Source organism: Manis pentadactyla, chromosome 11 (assembly GCF_030020395.1).
Source record: "Manis pentadactyla isolate mManPen7 chromosome 11, mManPen7.hap1, whole genome shotgun sequence".
Lineage (NCBI taxonomy): Eukaryota > Metazoa > Chordata > Mammalia > Pholidota > Manidae > Manis > Manis pentadactyla.
The window spans coordinates 98,889,436-98,912,121 of record NC_080029.1 but is presented as its reverse complement, the minus strand read 5'-3'; the positions used below and the strand labels follow the sequence as shown (position 1 = coordinate 98,912,121).

At 34.5% G+C, this 22,686-nt stretch overlaps 1 protein-coding gene across 3 annotated transcripts in view; it reads left to right on the top strand.

Annotated features, from left to right (window-relative positions):
• The window catches only part of ATP8B4 (ATPase phospholipid transporting 8B4 (putative)), a 214,187-nt gene that overhangs the window by 130,445 nt on the left and 61,056 nt on the right, over positions 1-22,686 (top strand). For 2 of the 3 annotated variants that reach the window (XM_036932083.2, XM_036932084.2), the window contains exons 11-15: positions 1,088-1,176; positions 3,683-3,879; positions 9,455-9,663; positions 12,029-12,087; positions 16,140-16,305. In XM_036932083.2, the coding sequence (XP_036787978.2) occupies positions 1,088-1,176; positions 3,683-3,879; positions 9,455-9,663; positions 12,029-12,087; positions 16,140-16,305 (720 nt within the window). The remainder of the gene's footprint in view (positions 1-1,087; positions 1,177-3,682; positions 3,880-9,454; positions 9,664-12,028; positions 12,088-16,139; positions 16,306-22,686) is intronic. The other variant, XM_036932085.2, reaches the window with a different exon arrangement.

Below are 22,686 nucleotides of genomic sequence, written 5' to 3'. Positions count from 1 at the left end.
ATAGCAGTGGTTGGAAATAGGTCACTGGGGTACAATATTTAACTTAAGACGATGAATTGTTATGAGACCCCAGTCTTTGCTTCAATTTGCCTTTTAAGTAAATGGAAACCATTTAAGGACATGCCCATTCTCTCTGACTTCTGGAATGGCATATAATTTCATGTCTGCCTCTCTTCTCTCCGCTCTTTCACTTCCCCTTTCCTCCTATGTTAAATGACTCTGTGGACTGATGATAATCATGGGAAGATGATGTGGAGAGGGAACACTGAAGAACTCAGATGTAATTAAAACTTAATCACTTCTATTTAGCATCTTCTTTGACTACAAATATATGCTAACATTCTCCTTTGCTAATCGTCTAATGATCTACCTCTAAAGCATTTATTAATATTCTTAGAATTCCTTGAACAAGGCACTTTGTAAATGTATCATAGAATAATGTATTTACCTGAAATAAATCTAACACAAGGGTTAAGACAATTCTTGCCCTTAGAAAAAGTGCATATAATATACGTAGTATGCAGTACATGATAAAAGTTTAACTTACTTGCTAATGTATTCTTTGGAGTTTTTCTAGTTTCTCCTTTAAAAGGAAATCAGTGTTTTTGGGAAACAGACCCAGAATTTTATTTCTTACCTTAACTTTACATTTTTTACCTTAGTGTTCTCAGTTGTGTTTGTTACACGTTCTTCTTAACATTTCCAAATTATTCCTTACTTTGATTGATTTCATTATCTTTAACTGCATCAAACTATAAGCACACTGAAACCCAGATTTTTGAAAAACAGCACTTCTTAAACCTTTCAGCTACAAGTTCTGTTTTGGATTTATCCTATTCTAAGGAGACCAATTCTTTTGCAGTTTCTAGGGTTCTTATCAAGTCAACAGTTGAGACTCATATACAACTAAATAAAGGCCCCTGCTCTTAGCAAAAGTTAAATTATTTTGAAAGACACATTATTTTCCTCTCAGGAACAGTTGATATGAGTAGGAATTAATAATAATAATAATAATAATAACAATAATAATAATAATAATAATAATACAGTAGCTAATTGTCTTAAAGTTATTTAATTTTTTTTGCAGGTCCTGATACTAAATTAATGCAGAACAGTGGTAAGACAAATTTTAAGAGGACAAGCATTGATAGATTGATGAATACTCTAGTAATATGGGTGAGTTACTATAACAAAATTAGTCAATATCTCTAGTTACTGGTATCTTAATATATTTCCTATATTTTGATGGGAGCTCTTTCAGATATCTACATTCACCTTGCAGAATTAGTATTTGGGGATTTTGCACTGGTGAGCAGTTATAATTCCCTCTACTTCCTAGATTATGATTTCTTAACCACTGGTAGTGTCTTTGGAGAGAGAAGTTAGTGCTGGTGGAGGTCTCCACAGTCTTACAAGTTCTCCATGTCCCAAGGATTTATTTTTAAAAAACAAAACCTAATTTTTAAGGTAGTTTAGTCTTCCTGCTGTCTTACCTTTGCTCATTTCCTCTCTACATAGCTTATGGACAGGGCTGGCTTCGTGGATGTGTGAGCTGGGCAGTCACAAGAGCCCCCACTCACAAGGGCCTCACACTTGGCTTCTTCATCTGCTGTTGCTATGTAGAAATTCCTAATAATTTCTGAACAAGGGCCACACATTTTTCTTTTGCACCAGGCCCTAAAAATTATGGAGCTGGTTTTGCTTTTGAGTTCTCTGAGGCCCAAGTCACAGTTCTCCTGCATGAAGTCTTGTAAATTTCCTAGCCTGTGCTTATCTCCTATCTCTGACATTATTTTCTCCTCTGAAATTTTTGGAACCATGTTCTCTACCACCTATTTACCAAAAATAGTCAGGCATTCGTTGCATCCCACCCTTTGTCGATTAACCTTGTACTGCCTCATGCTGTGGATCTGATTGTTATCCGACTTTTGTGTAATGTTGCTTTGCCTCCTGATATTGGGGCTAAGTGTGAGGAATTGTAAAATATGAGGACCATGACTGAATCATGTTTCCCCACCTGCTCTATCACAGACTCACAAGCAATTATAAAGAATCTGAGCTCAATATTTAGTTGCTTAACTGGTATGTGATAAGGAGACTCTGATAAAAAAATAAGGAAATGAAGCCTTCTTGGGCACAAAGTATTGGCCAGCTGTTTTACTTTTAGTGTCTCAGACCTAGGCTTTCCTTTCGCTATACCTGTTCCCTGGGGGCAGAGTCCAGGGGGCCCACAGGACACACTCACAAGGAGCCCATGCCCCCTTCCCAGCATTCCCCATTGAAATGGCCCTGAGCCCACTCACAGGGCTTGCTCAGGGATTGGATATGTGTCCGCCACACAGTAAAATTACTCGCTGTGAAGCAGGCACTGTCTCAGTTTTTCATACTAGAAAACTGAATGATCCACTGAGAAATTAGAAGCTGAGTCCGTCCTAAATTAGGGCATTTAATGCCAAGTATCATGCTTTCAAAGTAATTTAATTAATTTATATTATCAGCTCTTGAAATAAAAGAGGATACTGTGATATAGGTATTGAATCAGTAGGATTTAGAAATTCACAATTCTATTTTTCTCTAATACATGTTTTTCTAATATACTTTAATTCAGGCTTTCCCCAACATTGTCTTCTTATGTGTCTGTATTGTTCATGAACAAATAAAGATGAAAGCTGTCCTAGAATGCCTGGATAGCCTTTTTTTGGAGGAGAAAGGAAATAATACCTGTTCTCTAGCCCCACGCTTTCCTCAACAGCAACTGCTTTGCTCCCAACACAGGGTCACACTTAGCAAAGTCCCAGAACACCATCTGAACTCAGGTCTTACATGCTCACTACTGTTGTGTCCTTCCTTTCCAAGGCTGGGATTTTGGCCTCACAAGAGACTGACTTTGCTCTCTTTCTAGCTGCAGTACCTCCAAAATGTCTGCTTTGCTAAACTGGTACTAATCAGTGTAAGAGCCAGCTAACTGTTCTTAGGTTGCCTCCCACTTTTTTTTTTTTTTACTCTCAAAATAAAAGTATATACATCATGTAGTACTCTAATTAATCCTTATTTTTCTTGTTGAACTTCAGTAAGGATCATGCAGCTAGTTCTGTAGCCAAGAGATCTGAGTAGTTTGAGTCAGTTCTTTATTACTGATATTTTATTCCTTTTGCATTTCTGCCTTGGGTGACCATGTAACTTATCATTCAAACAGGACATTTTTGAAGGTGAAAGGAAGGAACACTATTAACATCACACCTGAATAGCAGATGTGAACTGGGGCTGGCCAGGGCAAATCATGAAACACGAACTTATGCTTCATGACTTAGGCCATTTAAATACGTGCACTCCTAATACATCAATAATGTGCAAGTTTTGGCTTTGTGACCACAGACAAATTATGTAATTTTTCTGTGTTTCCATTTGAATTTGTTTTTTTTTTGATCTGTAAGTATGTAGTGATTGTTCCTATCTGAGAGAGTCAATAGAAGAACTAAGTGGGAAAATTCATGTCAAATATTTAACTGAGTTCTCTGCATACAAAAATTTTACTCATATGATTGATGGTAAGTAAGAAGAGCTTTGTGTAACTTGCTTTGGAAATGAAAATTTCTTTGATTTAGAAGTGTAATCAGATTGCATTGATATGACTAGTGTTGGGTTCAGGTTAACCTTAACCAGACTTCTGTTCTTATTTCAGATTTTTGGGTTTCTGGTGTGCTTGGGAATTATTCTCGCAATAGGAAATTCAATCTGGGAGAATCAAATTGGGGGCCAATTCAGAACTTTCCTCTTTTTGAATGAAGGAGAGAAGAACTCTGTGTTCTCAGGATTCCTAACATTCTGGTCATACATTATTATTCTTAATACAGTTGTACCCATTTCATTATACGTGAGGTAAGATGAGAGTTTATACTTAAGTGAAACCACTTTGTCAAAAGCTTTTGTTCCAAAAAAAGTAATCTTTTTGTTTGTTTTAAGATTACAATGGAGATAGATGTCTTGCTTTAACTGCTTATGATCTGCTCTCTCTCTCAAATGAAGGAACTAAGCTGTTTAATCTTAAAATCTTACATATTCAAATAACAATAAATGCATTTTTATATTCTCCTTGATTTGATTTGGTTTCTTAGGAATGTGTTTCTTTGGCATACATGGACTACAGTATAATCTCATGAAACCTTGTCAATTACAGTTGGGTTGATGTTGTTGGGTAAGAGATAGAAGAATGTCTGGGGAAACCTATCGAGACAGTGCCTCCTAGCCACAAGTATGGCTCCAGATTCCTGGATCAGATCCTATCCTAAAACTCACTGGCTCCATAACGTTGAGCGAGTTACTTCACCTTGTAGCACCTCGGTTTCCTCATTTAAAAAGCAGAGGAAATAATATTTCTACTTAATAGGATTGTATAAGTAGTAAACAAACCTGTAAAGCTCTCAGAAGAATGCCTGACCCTTTGTAAGAGTTTAATGAATATTATTTTTCCCTTTATTATTAGCAACTACAAGTGAGTGTATAAAGGAGTTGTAATACAGTTAGTATTTGTCCATTGTTAAATAAGAGGTATGAATCATAATTCCATGACAACTTGATCTCTCATTTCTAGATTTGGTCCTGCATGCTAGAGCTAAAATGGTCTCTGTCTCTCATGCACATTCACACACACACACACACACACACATGCACAAGCACACACCTCTCTGTATGCGCACACATATGTATGTGTGTGTGTTTGTGTTTGATAAGGCTTAGAAATTGGCCCTAGAGTCTGTACCTGAGACACTCTTGATCCTAATCCTACCAAGGCAGCTAGACCCTCCCAAAGACACTGGGGCCAAGATAAGTGTTGACTGTATGACATACCTCATCAGCAGTATTTGAACAACACACAAAATCACCAGCTCTAAATCCCTGCTAATTTTTATGAGCTTCTTTTTCTCTCTTTCCAAAATCCTAGCTATGATGAAGCAAGGGAAGTTTAATGCACAAAATCCACCCTTATTTTGGATAGCAGTCAGGAAACTGAAATGTCAAGTTGTGGGAAATTGACTTGAAGTAGTGGCATGTGGCCACAACACCACAAATTGCTTTGGGCCTTCTGGAGCTGTGGTCAGAGTGGGCTCTATTCAAACTGTATTCTACTGGCTCATCTTTGATTCTGAGGACCTCTCATGCTTGTATCCAATTATGAAGTCTGTAGTAAATCCTACTCTTTGCCAGAAGAACTATTGTCAGCTTTTACAGCTTTCCTTTTATGTCCTAAATGAATCATAAATGCTCATAGTGGCTTACCATCTGAACACGTGCAGTTTCACATGTCCTCATGAAGGGAGTGTATTCTGTATATACTCTTCGAAGTGCACTGGCATTTTGCATTTAATGGTTTGAAAGACTGGTTTTTTTAGACACCAAAGCTAGATTCCCAGGTTAGCATTCCTTTTCTCTCTAATGTGTCTCCTGCAGTGGTGGAAAGAAAACCCTATTAGAATAGTCCAAACTCAGGCTCTGGTTTTGGCACTGCCACTAATAGCTGTGTGACCTTGGAGAAGGCACTTGGCTTCCCTGGGCCTTACTTCACACATGAAATATGTACTGCTCAGTAAAAGGAGGGGATTAAAATGATTTATTTCTGAGTTTGTTTCTCCTCCAAGTAATACCACCTTACCTCTAGATAGCATTTTAAAATTTATATAAAGTGATTTTACGTTCTTTATCTCATTTATGTCTCCCAACAATCTTGCGAAGTAGTTATTGCTGAACTTTTTTCACAAATATGATTTGTGAAAGGATCCTGGAGCTGGTTAGGCACAGAACCAAGATCCAAACCCAAGCCTGCTGACACTTGGTACAGTGTCTTCCCTCTGTACCTAAGCTGTGTATGATTTATTACTCAGTGAAGACATCAAGAGAGGGAAAAAGAGGCTAGAGTTCTTTACCTGTTGGTAAGACATAGTATTGATGCAGATAAATATGAGCTTTTAACCAAATAAGAACCGTCATTCTGATCTCAACTTGAGGGAAAAAGCTTTCCAAGGGATTTCAGGTTGCTCAGTCCTGAAGACTGAGACCTGGAAAAAGAGAACGCCTAGGTATTTCTGTTTGTAAGGATGAAGGCCTTTTACGAAAGGTTCTTTCAGGCTTTTGAATAGGTACAAAGAATAAATTAGTGTCAGATGCCACTTAAAGATAAAAGTGCAGAATTTTCTTTGACTGGTTAGCAATTCTACATGAGCAAAGGACATTGTTTTTGGTTGGACATTTCTTGCTGTCAATTTGTTTATCTGTAGTGTTAAAACATATCCAGCTATAGTTTTTTAATACATCATCTTAAAAAATGCAGCTGTTGTACTCCCAAGGAATTAGCTTTTGAGTGTTTTTTCCAAAGCAAGAGGAATTCATTTCCATATTGCTTATTTTGCCACAGAATGGATGGAATCATAAGCCCTGCTCTTCGAGCGTTCAGGCAAAAAACACTAAGCAGCCTGATTACGCTAACTCTGAACATTTGTCTCCTTTTCTCTGCTATTAGAAGTCAAAGGGCTGAATGTTCCACTGCGACTCTCCTAAATCCTCTTTTCCCAAACAAAAAGGATACCCTTCCTCTCTATAGACCATTTTAAGGTCTAAGAATTCAAATTAATTTAGAATACTTCCATGGGCTTCTACTACAACACAGAAGGATCAAATTCTGTTCCGTTCATTTTGCTTTGAGTTTTCAGGGAGCTGCTTTGCTTTCAGATAAATGAAAGCTCCAAGTGATTTATACAGTCATTATGGCATTCCTAAGGTCAGCTCTGCAGTGGATTTACCAAATGCCTGAATTCTCATCTCAGCTCTGTTAATTATTTGTGTGACCCTGGGTTAGTCATTTAATTTCTCTAGGTCTTAGTGTCCTTATTGGTGAAATTAGGGAATAGAGGGTCAGGATTCATTCATTCAACACTGACTGCCTATGACAGGTTAGGCACTGTGCTTGGTACATTATAAATGCTAGTGTGTTTTGAGTGAATGGAGTAAGAAAAACAAAGCTGAAATAGAGCAACTAATAAAGAACTTACAAGGAAAGGGGGTACAGAAGAGTGAAGCAGAACAGGAAAACATGCAGAGCATGACATTTATTTTTACATTGTATAATTCTATAGAGTCATAGTGTGATTTTTGGTTTAGATGAAAAAAAAGCATGACCATTTAAATAGTTAGAAAATGAACTGGCACCCGAGCACTTTTGGGAGGGAAATGTAGATGTCTTGTACTTACAGAATTAGGAGTATGGAATTAATGCCCAGAAAGGACTTAGGTGTCATCCTTTATCCTCAGACCACTGTCAACTTTTCAGTTTACAGATGGGAAAACCAAAGCTTAACTCCATTAGATAAAACATACCATGGCTCCCTGCTCTGATTGTTGCTGTTTTATACTGCCCTGAATGTCCGTGCTCACGTCCTGAGACGTGCGACTGGAATATCAATGAACAAATTGGGACAGGAAACTGAAATAAGCTGATTATGAAGGAAGAACACAGACAATGTGATTATGAACCTAGAAAACCCGAAAGAATAAATCTGTAACTCTTTTAGTAAGAGAGTTAAATTAAATGAAATGAAATTAGTAATTCAATGAAATGTCTGACTTTATGACATAATCACATTTTTTTAATAATAGAAAAAGCTTTTAATACAAAAAAACCCACTTTCTTTTGGGGCAACAGCAAGTCAGAAAAGTCTCCCATCAATAAAAATATATAATCTTCAGGAACACATCTAACAAGCTATGGTGTGGACCTATGTAGAAAACAAAGCAAAACCACATTTTTTTGTAAAGGAAGGCCCTTTACAAATAGAGGTGCTTTTCAAAACTGAATTCCTGGAAATATTTATACTGTCTGAAGTATTAAAATATGAGTTATTTTCTAATGATTAAGAGTTTAACATAGACTTGTAAGGTCCCAAATAAATTTTAAGAGAAAGCTGATTCATTGATTTCTGGAGTCCATTTAGATGAATATGTACTGTGATTCTACCAGGAAGAATAAATGAGTGATAGCTAAGAATTTTTAGAAAAGAAGAAAATAAAGGCTCTCTTATTTCTTCCCAGGAATTGCCAACTTTTATAATGAAAATAAGAGATGCATTAAGTGACATATTAAGGAACAAAAGTGAAGTTCCTAAAACAGATTCTCATGAGGAAAATAATGTATATGTGACATGGAAGTGTCCCTGTAAAATAGGGGAAAGGAGTCATTGTTCAATAAGTGGTGATGAAAAAACTTTGTTTATAAAAATTGAATTAGGTCCTCATCTACATCATACTTCAAAAAATTCCAGTTGTGATAAAGAATTAACTGTGGAAAAAGTCAATAAAGAACTAGAAGAAAAATACAGATATCTGTATATATAATCTTGGCATAAGGGAGGCTTATCCAAACAAAACTCCCAAAACAGAAACTATAAACTACTGATGAATGTGACTGATTAAAAAGAGGAAACTTCTTCATGTCAAAAATAGTGGGAGCAAAAATGAAAAGACCAGTGGTAAATTGGGTGAAATTTATGTAATGTATATGTAATTATTACAAATCAATAAGAAATACACTAATATCTGATATGGAAAGGTAAAATAGGCAGGTAACACAATTAAATGATCCTGAGAAGAAACATAACTGGCCAATAAAATCTGAAAAGAAAGTTCAACTCACTAAGAAGAAAAGCAATGCAGCAAACAAATAGTAATGAAATGCCATCTACCTTGGCATATAGTAAAGGATAATTTTCAATAATCTAGTGGTACAAACTTAAATTTTCCTAACCTTTTTGGCAATTGAGTTCGCTTTATATATGACAAAGTTTGAAAGAATTCATATGCTTGACCACAGAAATTCCACTTCCAGAGCTGGAAAGTCATAAATCTCCATGAGATCATGAGGCCACACTTTTCCTGATAAAAGGCAAAATAATATGGCAGCCAACCCCTGTTTTTACTCCATATCTATTATGGTTTGCTTAGGGAATCATGAGATACTACTTTTTGCCTCCTTTGGCAAATGAAGCCACATCAAACAGTGTATTGGAGAGAAAGTCCTCAACAATGCATTTCTTTAGCTTAGACATCTGACAAACATCTTTAATAAGAGTTTCTTGTAAGTTATAGGAGAGGTGCCTACTAATATGCTCCACAGGAAATCTCCACTGGGGCTGTTTCTTGCAAATAGAGAGCCATGGAACATTCCCTAGGGCTTTATGCAAAGCCAGCTTGTTGTTTCATGGTGCTGTGAGGAAATGACTTAGAAAAGTTTATGAGCAGACTTTGCTGAGATGCTTTTGAAGGTCACTAGGACCTGGGGACAGACAATCCAGATTTTCTTCTAAACTCTGAAGACTTTGGCAGACTTCTTACTTACTTTGGCAAAGCTTTGTATGTTCTGAAATTGATGGAGTATTGCTTTATTTCCCCCCATTTTAATGGATCAAAGCGTGGAAGTCATTCGCCTGGGACACAGTTACTTTATAAACTGGGATCGGAAGATGTATTACTCTGGAAAAGCTACACCTGCTGAAGCTCGGACAACCACGCTCAATGAGGAACTGGGCCAGATTGAATATATTTTCTCCGACAAAACAGGCACTCTCACTCAAAACATCATGACTTTTAATAAGTGTTCCATTAACGGGAGAATCTATGGTAAGGGAAACAGTTTCTTTTTCTTAATGACATTGTTAACAGCCCTTAAAAAAAATAAGCAACTTCTTTTTAAAAAAAACCCAAGCCACTGGCAGCTTTCTCATTAATAATGGGCACTGCCAGCATCTGATGTAGTGCTTAGCAGATGATAAACACTCACTAAATATTTGTTGGATGAATGCTGAATAATTTAGATGAAACTTTGGATTTGTTGCCATTCACGGGTACAGGTGGGCGTTCGATGTGATATGGCCACACCTGTGCTCCACCTGTGTGATTCTGCAATGTGGTGATTAATAGACCCATATCCCAGGGCAGACACGTTCTTGGTCTCTTGATTTATCTTGGTAAAAGCAGTATTTTGTATTTGTTTCCTAACAGCCCTGGATTGATGTTAGTGCTTGTGTTTGCGAGAATTCGGCTTGCTCCTGAGAAGTCACACTGTCCAGGGCTACTTTGAGAGGCCAGACAAGCTATTTCATCTACATCCACTTCCTGTTTGTACACTTTTGTCAGGACACCTACTCCGTATTTGGATTTCCAAGCATTCTATTTCTATGTGCCCATTGTTACTCCAGCTTTGGTCAGTTGGCAGATGGTTCCTTCTGCTGAGAGCCATGACACATATTGATAATGTCAAAATAATAATATTACTTCCAGGAAATGATCCTAAGAAAATTGCCAGACATGTGGACCAAGATTTATTTGTAGAGATGTTTGTCACAGGACTGTTTTTAGAGAAGGCCTTTGATTTTCACAAAGTATGTACCAAGATCTTTGCAAATCTCCAAATTTACAAATCCCATGATAGCTTGTAATTTTCCTTATCAAATGCAGGAAAGTAACAGGTATTTATCAATAACCCCTTGAAGCCCTTACTTTATAGTTTAGGTCTTAATTTATAATTTTATGATGTCATTAAAATATGCTTTTACTAGAATCCTTAAAATGTTTAAGAATCACTTCTTGTCTTTGTACAAGTTTGTCTTATTTTATATCATAGATTCAGGCTTTGGAAAACTTTGGCATTCTATTCTGATATATCTAGATCTTCTATTTTCTGGCTTGGAATTATTATTTTCTTAGACTTCTTTAACTTTCCTTCACTTTCATCACCAACCTTATAAACAGGCTTTTTTAGGGGTGGAGGGCGTTTACACAAAGATGCACTTCTGTATTGTTTTTATCTAGAGTTACTGTGTAGGGAGCAGTGACTGGAACATAACCACACCGAGCTTAAGACTTAAATTCACCAGTTCAGGACGTTCCCCACACCAGAGCCACACCACAGTTCAGATTTAGACCTGTGCTCCAGAAAAATAAGAACTATCCATTAAGTGCTTTTTTGGTCATAGCACCGTGTTGTGAGAAGAGAGAGACTTGAGTTAAAAAACTCACTATGCTAACTTTTTGGTTTTAGCTTGGTCATGTGACTGAGTTTTGTTCTTGAGCTCCCTCATCCATAAAACAGGAATGAAAACCTTCATCTTGCAATTTTATTATAAAGTTCAGTGATAATTTAAGTGCCTGGCACAGGATGGATGCAAGTAACTCTTACTATCATTACAAGAAATATAGTCCTGGCAAATACTGTTAAACCTTCAAATGCCAGGCAAAAATTAGAAAAATCTTAAAAGCTTCCAAATATGGGATAGCTAAAATAAATCATGCTACATGGGCTATTATACAACCATTCAAGATTAGATTCACAAAGAACTTTTAACAAAGGAGAAAATTCTCACTCATGGTTTAAAAACAGCAGGAATCAGACATTTATGAACAGTATGTGGAAAATATGTGTTCACATACACATACAAAATCAACACAAAAGTAACTATGAATATTGGTAATCTCTGGGTGTTCGGACTATTAGTAGTATTTCTTTTTTACTGTAACATCCTGTTTTTTTCCAATATATCTATGATAAGCAATGGTCAACTTTATCTGACCTTGATATTACACAAATGTATCTGGCCCAAACCAGTACGGACAAAGAAGTACTCATCAAGCTCTAGAACTGATGAGAATTGGTCTAAGATATCATTTTGGATTCCTCAATACTGGATTAAGAGGGAAACAAAAATTTGCCTCTTGCAAACATCATAAAGTAACAGTGCAATGGTAAAATTTACAGAAAAACACTATTGTGAGCTTCATCTTTTGTTTTAATGCATTTAGTTCTATCTCAGTCAAGCATGAGTATCTCTCCATGTTAATCACCATGTCTAGGTTACAGTTTGAAAACACTCCTAAAAATTCTCTGTTTAAACTTATAATGCCATCTACTAATGGTGCTTTAATAAATGTGCTCCTTAAAACTGTGTGTCTACATCTTGTTTCAATTTCATTTATTTTTAAATCTCAGTTTTTGTTTTGTCAGGTGAAGTACCTGATGACCTGGGTCCGAAGACAGACATAACTAAGGTGTGGAGGTGATAAAATTTCATTCTTACTTTCAAATTCAAATTGTACATGCTTTTGAAAATGATGAGTTCCTAGAGAACTGATTTCCACCATAACCAAATGAGATACTTAATACATAGCACCAAAAAAAAATAGATTCATATGATTCAAAATTCCTTCTTATCTAGGTTTCCCAACACAGAGTTCCCTCTGTTATTTTTTTATTCCTTTAGAGATATTTACATATATACAAGCAAATATATTTCTCCACTTTTACCAGGTGGTAGCATGCTATGCATACTGTCCTTAACTTTCTTTCTCAATAGTGCAGTGAAGAAACAGTGCTCCCTTACTCTTTTTAAGGGCTGAGCAGTATTTTGTTACTACAATTGATGCTCCACAAGTTCCATTTCTAGAAAGGGAATTGGCAGATCAAAATGTTCATTTATAATTTGATAAATATTGTCAAATCGTCCACTTTAGAATTTAAACCCATTTACCCTGTCACAAGCTGTGTATGAGGGCCTGCTTTCTGCCACCCTCAACAACACAATGTTTTATCAAAGTTTTGATCTTTGACAAGATTATGTGAAAAATGGTATATCAATATAGTTCTAATTTTAATTTCTCTTATTATGGGTAAGGGTGAACATCTTTTATATTTTTAGTGGCTTATTATATTTTTAATAATGTATTTCAATTTTACACATTTTTCTATTGGATTATCATCCATCTGTGGTTTCTGGGAACAAATGTCACTTGCCATGTTCAATTGTTTTTTCCGTGTGCTACTGGATGCAGTTTGCCAGTGCTTTATTTAACAAGTGCCATGGGGTTTATAAGACACATTGGTCCTCAATGTTTGCTTTGCTACAAATGTTATTTGCTTTAAAAAAAGAATGATTTTCCGTATTTTCATATTGGGAGTTAGGCTAAGAGCTTGCTTATGATTCTTTAAATTTCCTCTTTATCTGTGGCTATTTAAAAAAAATCTTTTCTTTTGTTTGTCTTTTTCCTTTCCTATCTTATATTGGACAGTTGCTCCTTTCTCCTACAAAAAGGACAGGTTTGGATATATTTATTAAAAGATATTTACATATTTTTTCCTATGATTTAATCAGTAAGCTCCACTTTTATCTTTATTAATGACTTCTTTCTTGATTCTTTGTCTTATGTTGTTCATTTTCTAACTTGGACACGTTTTCATACTTAGACGCTTATTTATTTTTATTCTTTCCCTTTTTATATATAAATATGTACAGTTATTAATTTTTCTCTGAATACTTTAGGTATGTCACATGGATTTTTGGCCTGTACTTTATTAAAGTATCTTTATTTTTTGTCATACCAATTTGAATATCTACATTGAACCATGAGTTTTTAAGGAAGAGTTAAAAAATTTCCAAGTGATAGATGCTTTTTCCCCCTAACTGTAAAGCAAGGTTACTTTTAATAAAAGAAGAGATTTGTATTATTTCTACATTTTGGAATTTATTGGGGTTTTCTGTGTGGCTTAATATGATCAATTGTTGCTAATGTTCCAGGGTCCTTAAAAAGGAAGCATATGCATATCCTGTTTTCAAAATATAAGATTAGCTATCATTTAGTTTTTCCTTACTAATTGTATTATTTAGGTCCTCTATTTCACTGTTTGTGTTCTATCTGTATTGTCTGTTTGGATGAAATAAGTTAATTAAAGTGTCCTGATAATCTCTCTGTCTAGCTCCTATATAGACTGAAATCTTTGTTTTATGAGTATTGATGCTCATTTGGGATACACTGATGTTCATAGTGGTTACATTTTTATTATGAATTATGCAACTTAAAAAAGTGTTCTTTTTTGATGCGTTTAATTCTTCTTGGCTTGAATTCAACCTTATTTGATAATAAGATCATGACTCCTAGCTTCTTTTCATTTGCATCTACCCATCTTTGATTTTCAGTGTTCCTGAATTACTTTGTTTTAGGTGTGTCTCTTGTGTACAGTATAGTGTTGGCTTTTGCTTTGCATTTCACTGTTTCAGTAAGCGAATTTGGGCCATCTACATTGTGCTATATCATGACTTAGTTTTATTATAATACTTTAAGTTCTGCTTTGCGTCTTTACATAATTCTTTATATGGACTCTTTTCTTTATATGTGTGTGTGTTATAATATTTAGAAAAGTATTTCATTGTTTTTCTAATGTGTACTCGGAATAGTTTATATAACACTCTTAATTCTTTTTCTCTAAAGGCAATGTCTATCAATTTCCTAATATTAACAATGATGAAATTATTATATTTCTCCTCATATTTTCCTACTATATTAATAATACTTCTTAATCTTAAATATATATAGATTTATATACAAATTTCTATTAGTTGATTTGAATCTTTGTATCTCCTGACTTTCAAATACTAAAATGAGGAATCAGCCTCTTCTAATTTTTTAGCTGTCTTTTCTACATAGTCAAGGTGTGTGATAGTTACATTTTGTTTTGCCATCCTAATCTATTTCTTTTAGACTTAGTCCTTCAGTTAAAGAGATTTTGTGCTCACCACTAACTAGGTCCTTTCCAGTGGTTTTTCCAATTATCTCTTATTTGACTGTAGCTCATCCTCTCATTTCAAGAAAGGTTCATAAGAAATATCTGTTCAAACTATGTGTTGGCTTTATACTTGAAAGACAGTTTGGCTATAATCTTTTTGAGTCACAGTTTCTTTCCAGGGAGGGTTTAGGGAAGTCTAAGGTCACTGTGTATTTTATTCTTTTTTAATGAGTTGATCAGTTTTTTCCCCCTAATGCAGTTGTTTTCAAAATTTGTTACATGAACAGAACAATCTATGATAAATAAGTCTGTGATTCTGGGATAAACACAACTGACTGAATATCTTGTACATAGGTTTTCTCATATACTTGGATATAATATAAAATATTATTCTATGTTCTCCAAGACAAAGTATATATTAAAAGTATTTTCCCATCAACTGGTTTTGCAAATACATTATTACAGGACTAGTGCTGTGAGTAATACACTTTTAGAAGTACATTTTGTGCTTTCCATAAGTCAGGGCATTAACAGGGATCTTATTTACTATTGAATTATCTTCTGTTACTTTGTTCTGTTCTTTATTGAGCTCTATTTCTTTCATCTTTTTTTTTTACTCAAGTTTTTAAGTGTGAAGTAAACTATTGTTAAAATAAATATTGTGCAGCAGATCTCTAGAAATTTCTCATCTTGAATGACTAAAATGCTAAACTCATTGAACAGTAAATCCTCACTTCCCCCACCTCCAGCCCTGGAATCCACCATCCTACTTTATGTTCCTGTGAATTTTACTCCTTGAAATACTTCATGTAAGTGAAATCATGCAGTATTTGTTCTTTGTGAGTGGCTTATTTTACTTAGCATAGAACTCTCAAGGTTCATTCAGCTGTAGCATAAAGGCTGAGTTCCTTATTCCTTATCACTGAATAGTATTCCATTGTATGTATATTCCACCTATTCTTTATCCATTCATCTGTTGTGGACATTTACATTGTTTCTACCTCTTGGAGATGTGAATAACGCTTCAATTAACATGTGAGTGCAAATATCTCTTCAAGATCCTGATTTTAATTCTGTCTATACATTATGCAGTATCTCCTGTGAGGTCTGAGAAAGTAATCAAACACATTATTTTTGCATCAGAAGATATTATTGGATACATACCATTCCAGGTCAAATACTGCTGCCCAAATGAGTTCAAGTTAGGTCAGGCTTTGCCATCGTGTCAGTTTTGAAAATTTTCAGTTTTCAGGTCTTCATTGTATTTTGGAGTTGCAATAAGCATCTGAGGATCTGTGCAGCCATTGGGTATTTTTGTTCCTCACATGCTTTTGAAAGGTTCACTGCTTTGGTGCATAGCTCTGAAATGAGAAGATAATATTCAACAGTAATGGAAAACAGAAAATCATTTTAGTGCCAGACATTTGAAGCTGAAAAATCATAGAAGCAATTAAAATATTTAGAGGAAGTGTTTTTGAATTTTAGAAGATTATCATTGGAAAGAGGACTATAGTTCATTTTTTGTTGTTATTTTTCTCTACAGAAAAAAGAGCCTGTGGATTTCTCAGTCAACCCCCAAGCAGATAGAACATTTCAGTTCTTTGACCACCGTCTGATGGAATCCATTAAACTGGGTGATCCCAAAGTGCATGAATTCCTTAGGTTACTTGCTCTCTGCCACACTGTAATGTCAGAGGAAAATAGTGCAGGTAAGTGGAACGTGTGTCTGAGTGGTAAGGCTTGTTTTTAAAATCAGAACTGATATCTTCATTAAAAATGTTTGGAACTGGAAGGATTTTCTAATTAAAAGTATAGCTTTGCATAAGAAGGTTATTCATCACTAGTTTTCTTTGTATTTATTTACATCCTGAATGTTTCCCAAAAAATATGGAGACTTAAAGGAAAAGAAAAGAAATAGGAGTAATGGAAAGATGGGGACCCAAATATGCCAGTTAAAGGGGATGAAATATTTCATATGCTTGAACAGCAGACTTGTGAGCTTCCTGGTAGCCAGGACAAATAGGGAAATACAGTTGAGTCACTTAGCTCTCATTGTTAATGTGAGCACTTAGCTCTTATTATTAACATGAACATAACAGATGCAGATGTCCATCAGGCATATCCTTAGAATGAGTTTTCCCAGTAATGGAGATAGATTTACACGGACAGTAGAATACTCTTATTTAGTCTCCATTATGAGCAAGTCCTTACACTAGTAAGATGGTGGCTTACAGCTCCAGGTTCATAGAATAGGATGAAATCAGCTAGGTCACTTTAATATAGAAGTGATAAGGCACAGAGTATATTGGCTTCTTGCTTCAGCTGAGTGCAATCCATTCCACTTACAAGTTTTCTTTCTTTCTGCTACCAACTATTAGTGAAAATTACCACACAAGAAATTTCAACTCAAAAGTGAAATATATATCAACTGTAGACTGTATCTATATATGTGTGTGATATATATGTGTGTGTGGATGTGCATACATATACTTGCATATGCTTTCTCTTTCTTTATATATTAAAAAATTTTTTGTTCTTGTTGGGACTACATTCAAGCCATAGTTTTGTCATTGATGATGCTGAATTAACCCATTCCTTTAATTTTAATTGCTGTGAGGATTCACATAATTATATTTATGACTTAAACTAATCTTTATAATTCTAATGCTAGTAATGACTTATTGTATTTTCACCTGAGGATATCACAATGCCATTAAGTAGGTTTCTTTTATTTCTGCCTTTAAGTTTACTTCATTTCCAAACTCTATTTTAATTTCATAGTAATCTGTTTTTAATAGTATGATATTTTCTTATGTCTCTTTGAAGATATTAATTATTCTTAATTTGAAAATTTTCTTTTGCTTCCTTCATTATGTTTCACTTTATGGAATCTGCATTTTGAATTCCGTGTCTAAATTTTCATGTTGTTCTCAAATGTGTGATGATTGGTGGTTGCCTGTTCTTATTTGTGCTTGAGAATCTTTGTTAGTCTCTTGGTGATTGTAGGTTCTGATTACAGTGGCCTGTCTCCCAAGATTGTGGGGTGGAGGCAGAATACTTAGCTCCTCTGGATGTAGGGTCCCTCCCTCCTGGAGTTCATATGATACCTGAGGTTAACTGTCTTCCTTTTTTAGATTTAGTGCTAGGAGTCTGTGCCAGCATTTCCATTTGAGAGAGAGTTGTATTTAAGGTTTGGTCTGGAAGAAGATACCAGGTATGGAATTCTTTTCCCTGATTTTCTTTCTCTTACCCTTGGGGAATTCTGAAACTACTTCAGTCTGCTTAGCTTTGGTCTCAAGCTCCAGCACTCAGATCTTTGAGGTGCCTGTAAATGGATTGCAGAACATTTTCAAGGTTTCATCCTAGGGGTAAATGACACTGCAGCCTTCAGAGTAAGCAGGCAGGAGGAGGAGCCCAGATGCCTCAGTGGGATTCTTCAACTAATTTTATTTATGGCCTGAAGACTGTTTCTGCTCTTCTCATTTGTTGACTGATTTTGAAGAATGTTTGGGGGTTGATTACCTTCGTATTCATTTTCTTTTGCTAATAGTTTGAGCTGTATTACTCCTTTCTTATTTCTTTGTTGATCAAATCTTTTATCTCACAATCATTTCTCAAATTTCTAGTGACAATATGCATTCTTTTCTAGTATTATCTAAAATTTTTTCATATTAAAATATTAAATGCAATAAAACACACAGATCTTAACTGTATTGTTTGATCAGTTTCAACAATTTTATACACTATGTAGCCATCATCCTGATTAAGGTATAAATCTTTTACATCACTCCAGAAAGATTACTCATGTCCCTTTCTAGTCCACACCCCCAACCAACCACTGCCCTGATTTCTATTATTAAAGATGAGTTTTGCCTATTCTTGTACTTCATAAAATGGGATCATACAATATGTGGTCTTTTGTGTCTAGCTTCTTTCACACAATCTAATGATTTTGTCATTCATCAATGTTGTTGCATACAGTTCATTCATTTTTACTGCTGAGTAATATCTCGTGTGACTATACTACAATTTTCTTTTCCAGTCTTCTGTTCATGCATATTTGGGTTGTTCCCAACTTTGGGTTAGTATGAATAAAGATGCCATCAAATTTTTATGCCTTTGAAAAAATTTAACATATTTGTTTTTAGTAAATACTTAAGAATGAAAATCGCCAAATCACATGTTTAACCTTATAAGAAATTGCCCAACTATTTTCCCAAAATGCTTGTATCATTTTACACTCCCATCATCAGTGTATGAGAGTTCCAGTACCTTTACATTCTTACCAACATTTAGCATTATCATGCTTACATTTTACCCATTTTTGTGGATATTGGTTAATATCTTTTCAGTCATGTACAGGTATTTTGAAGTAAAGAGAGGTAGATGTTTGTGTCCTTAAGTATTTCTACCTCTTGCTTTGAGATATCAAATTCAAGTGAAGAATTACATCACTGAGTACTGGAATATTACATTTGCTCTCCTTATAAAGCTTTAATGATAGGATAGATAGCTTAAAGTACTTTGAAAAATATAAACTTTTCTTATATAAGTGCTAGCTTAGAAAAAGAACAGAATCAAAATCTAACAATTTTAACCAAAATGGTTGTATAATTTATAGTTGAGGGTAGGATATTGCTTTTATTTTAAGTGTGTGCTATTTGTTTAATGGAGAAGTCATTTGAGGAAGTTGGTATCTCATTCCCTTTGCCAGGATGAAATTTCAGATGCAGGAAAGTGTAAAGTACAAATATTTCTATAGGATTTTTTTTTTCTATTTTAGTGGATGGCAATTAAAGAGATATAAAATTTAGAATTTTTTCCTTATTGCCTCATTTTATTAATCCTTTAAAGTTCATTGAGACTTGCTTTATGGCCTGGTATGTATTCAGTTTCCGTAAATGTTTCATGTGGACTTGAAATGAATGTGCATTCATTCTATAGTAATTGGGTACTAGATTCAAATATATCTGTCAGATAATATTTGTTATATGCATTGTTCAATCTTCTACCTCTCTGTGGATTATTTTGACTATTTGATTTCTCAGTTAATGAGAGTATGTTAAAATCATCAGCTATAATGGTGCATTTGTCTACTTGTAGTTTTGTCAATGCTTTATATGTTTTAAGGTCATGTTATTAGTTAGGTGCTAGTTTAGATGTATCTTTTCTTTAAATTAAAACTTGTTAATATATATTGATCCTCTTTGTCTCTAGTATTATCTTTGCCTTAAAGTTTAATTTACCTGATGTTATATAGTTACAGATTTTTCCTTTTGTTAGTATTTGCATTGTTTAACTTTTCTAACTCTTTTCTACCAGTCTATCTTTCCTTTATATTTTGGACATATCTCTTATAAATTGCATAATTTTTGACACTTACAAAGAATATCTAGTTTGACAAAACTAAAGGTTAAGTGGACATTTACTCCATTTGCCTTTGTTGATTGTTGATTCATTTAGATTTTAAGAATTTAATATATAATTATTGATACATTTAAATTTACTTCTGTCATCTTATTTTGTATTTTGCATTTACCTCATCTTTATGTCTCTTGATTTCTTTTTTGTTATTGTCTTCTTACGGATTTAGTTCTACTTCACTTCTGTTGCTTTGGAAATAATATGACCCTTATTTGTATTCTTTTAGTTGTTAGCCTAGAAAATATAGCACGATTAACTTATCAAAGCCTAAGCCTTCTTTTGATAACAAAGACCTTAAAACCTTACAAAACTAATTAACCCAGTCCTGACTTACACAGTGCTCTTGTCATGTATTTTTCTTTATTAATTCCACAAAAATATTATTTTTTTGGTTTTTGTAGTAAGTGTTTGCTTACTTTATCCATATACTTATTAATTTCTGTTCCCATTAATGCTCATCCCATCTCTGATCTTCTGTGGACCTAGAGTGTATTCTTTTGAATTCCTTTTAGGAAGTGCCTACTGGTAGTAAACTCTCAAAAACGTTGTTTGAAAACAACCTTAATTTCATCCTTACTTTTGAAGTTTTTCTGCATTTAGAAATTTAAGGTGACAATTTTCTTTCAGCACATTGAAGATATTCCACTGTATTCTTCTTGCTATTTCCATTACTGCATAGTCAACTGTCAGTCTAGTTGTGGCTTGAAGGTAATCAGTCTTTTCTCCTTGGGTACTTTTCAGATTTCTTCTTTCCTGTTCTAAGTGTAGTTGTGGATTAAAAAAAATTTTATATTGCTTGGGATTAATTGATATTCTTGAATCTATGTATGGAATGTTGTCTTTTATCACATCTGGAGTTTCTTCAGCCATATAGTTCTTAAATATTGTCTGACTCACTTTCCTTCTCATATTAGATCTTCAGTGTTAGAAATTTTCACTGTTCTCTACGTCTTTTAACACATCTCTAATTTTTCCATTCCTTGTCTCTCTGGGATATATTCTGGAGTCATCTCCATTTTATACTAATTCTTTCTCTAGTAGTATGTAATCTGCAGTTTTTGATTTTTGATTTCTAGAAGGTCTTTAATTATTTTTCACCTATACTTAATTTCATGCCTCTCGTTTCTTGAAATCTGTTAAATCTTTGTAGGTGCTATTTCTGATAATTCCACTATCTAAAGGTTTTGCAGATCTTCTTCTCTCTGTTCTTTTTGCTGGATCTCTGTGTGTCTTGTTTGTTATGATTTTGATAATTTTTCATTGTGAGATGACCATTTTACTTGGAACCTCATTTGCAGAAATTCTTCGGGTCCTGAGGTGAGGGCTGGTTCCTCCAGAATGGATTTGCATTTGCCTCACTTGGTGTTCTAAATAGGAACATACTAACCAAATTTTTAGTTTGCATTTTTTCAGATCACCCAGATATTTTGAATTTAGGATGAAAATTATACATTAGAGTCAGTCTTTGGTCATATAATTTCTGCAGACGTTTTTTTTTTCTTTCCACTTATAGATAGGCAATTTTCCTTCTAGGTACTGAATTTCCAATTTACCCTTGTGAGAGAGTAGTTTTTGGGGGCCCAGTTTTAAGGCTTCTGTTAGACTGCTTACCCTGAGCTCTGTCTTCTCTAACTCAAGCCCTGAGAGACTGGAAACAAATGATCAAGCTCTCCTCGCTCAGAAAATGCCCCCAAGGCAAAAGCTGGCTGCAGTGCATCCTTTATTCCATCTGTATTCTTTTTTTCAGTCTTTGACCTAATTCTTGCTAGTACCTCTTTCATGGATATATTCAAAAATATTAAAATGTTTTATATAGAATCTCTAGTTGTTTGTAACAGGGGAAGGTTGGTCCTGCAACCAGTTCAACATGTTGCCAGAAGTGGAAGTTATTATAACATTTCATAGGTAGATCAAGTAATTGCTTTAATTTTTTTTCCTTTGTGGAATTTCAGAAATCAGTTTGTACCTATGGTATCAAGTGAAATCATACAGTACAAAGATTTACAAATGCAAAGCTAATCATTCCTTCCCTAGAGCCCTCCAGTCCCACCTGTACAAAGTAAACCACTGGTAACATTTGGTGCACAATATTTCACCCTTATTCACTGCATATATTCATATATATATATATATATGGATTTGAATATATACAATATGTAGGTGGTTTGTTTTTAATGAAAAGGAATCATACATAATATATACATGAATGTAAACTGTCTTAACACTTCATCTTGGATATCACTATGAATCAGTAAATATGGATCTAGCTCAGCCAACTTTTTCTAATTTTTTGCACAAAAAATATTATGATTTTATATAGAAGGGCTTACTTTATACATACTCCTTTTTAAAGTGTATTTTCATGTTTTTTTCCATTCTCTTTCTCTCCTCTACCCCCCACCCTCACTCCAACACAAACACAATATCCGCTATCAAGAACACACGTACTGATTTGATTCCTTACGTTTCAAGAGATTTCTTGTGTCCATTTTTATAAAATGGTCATTAGTAGCAGACTGAAGTGGAATTTGGAATCTCTGCCCCATCATTCTTTGGCTACATGATTTTGCAAAAATCGCATAACCTCTTCAGTCATAGGTTTCACCAGTATAAAATGGAAATAATCATTTTGATGATCCCTACCATGAGGATTATGTGAATTAATA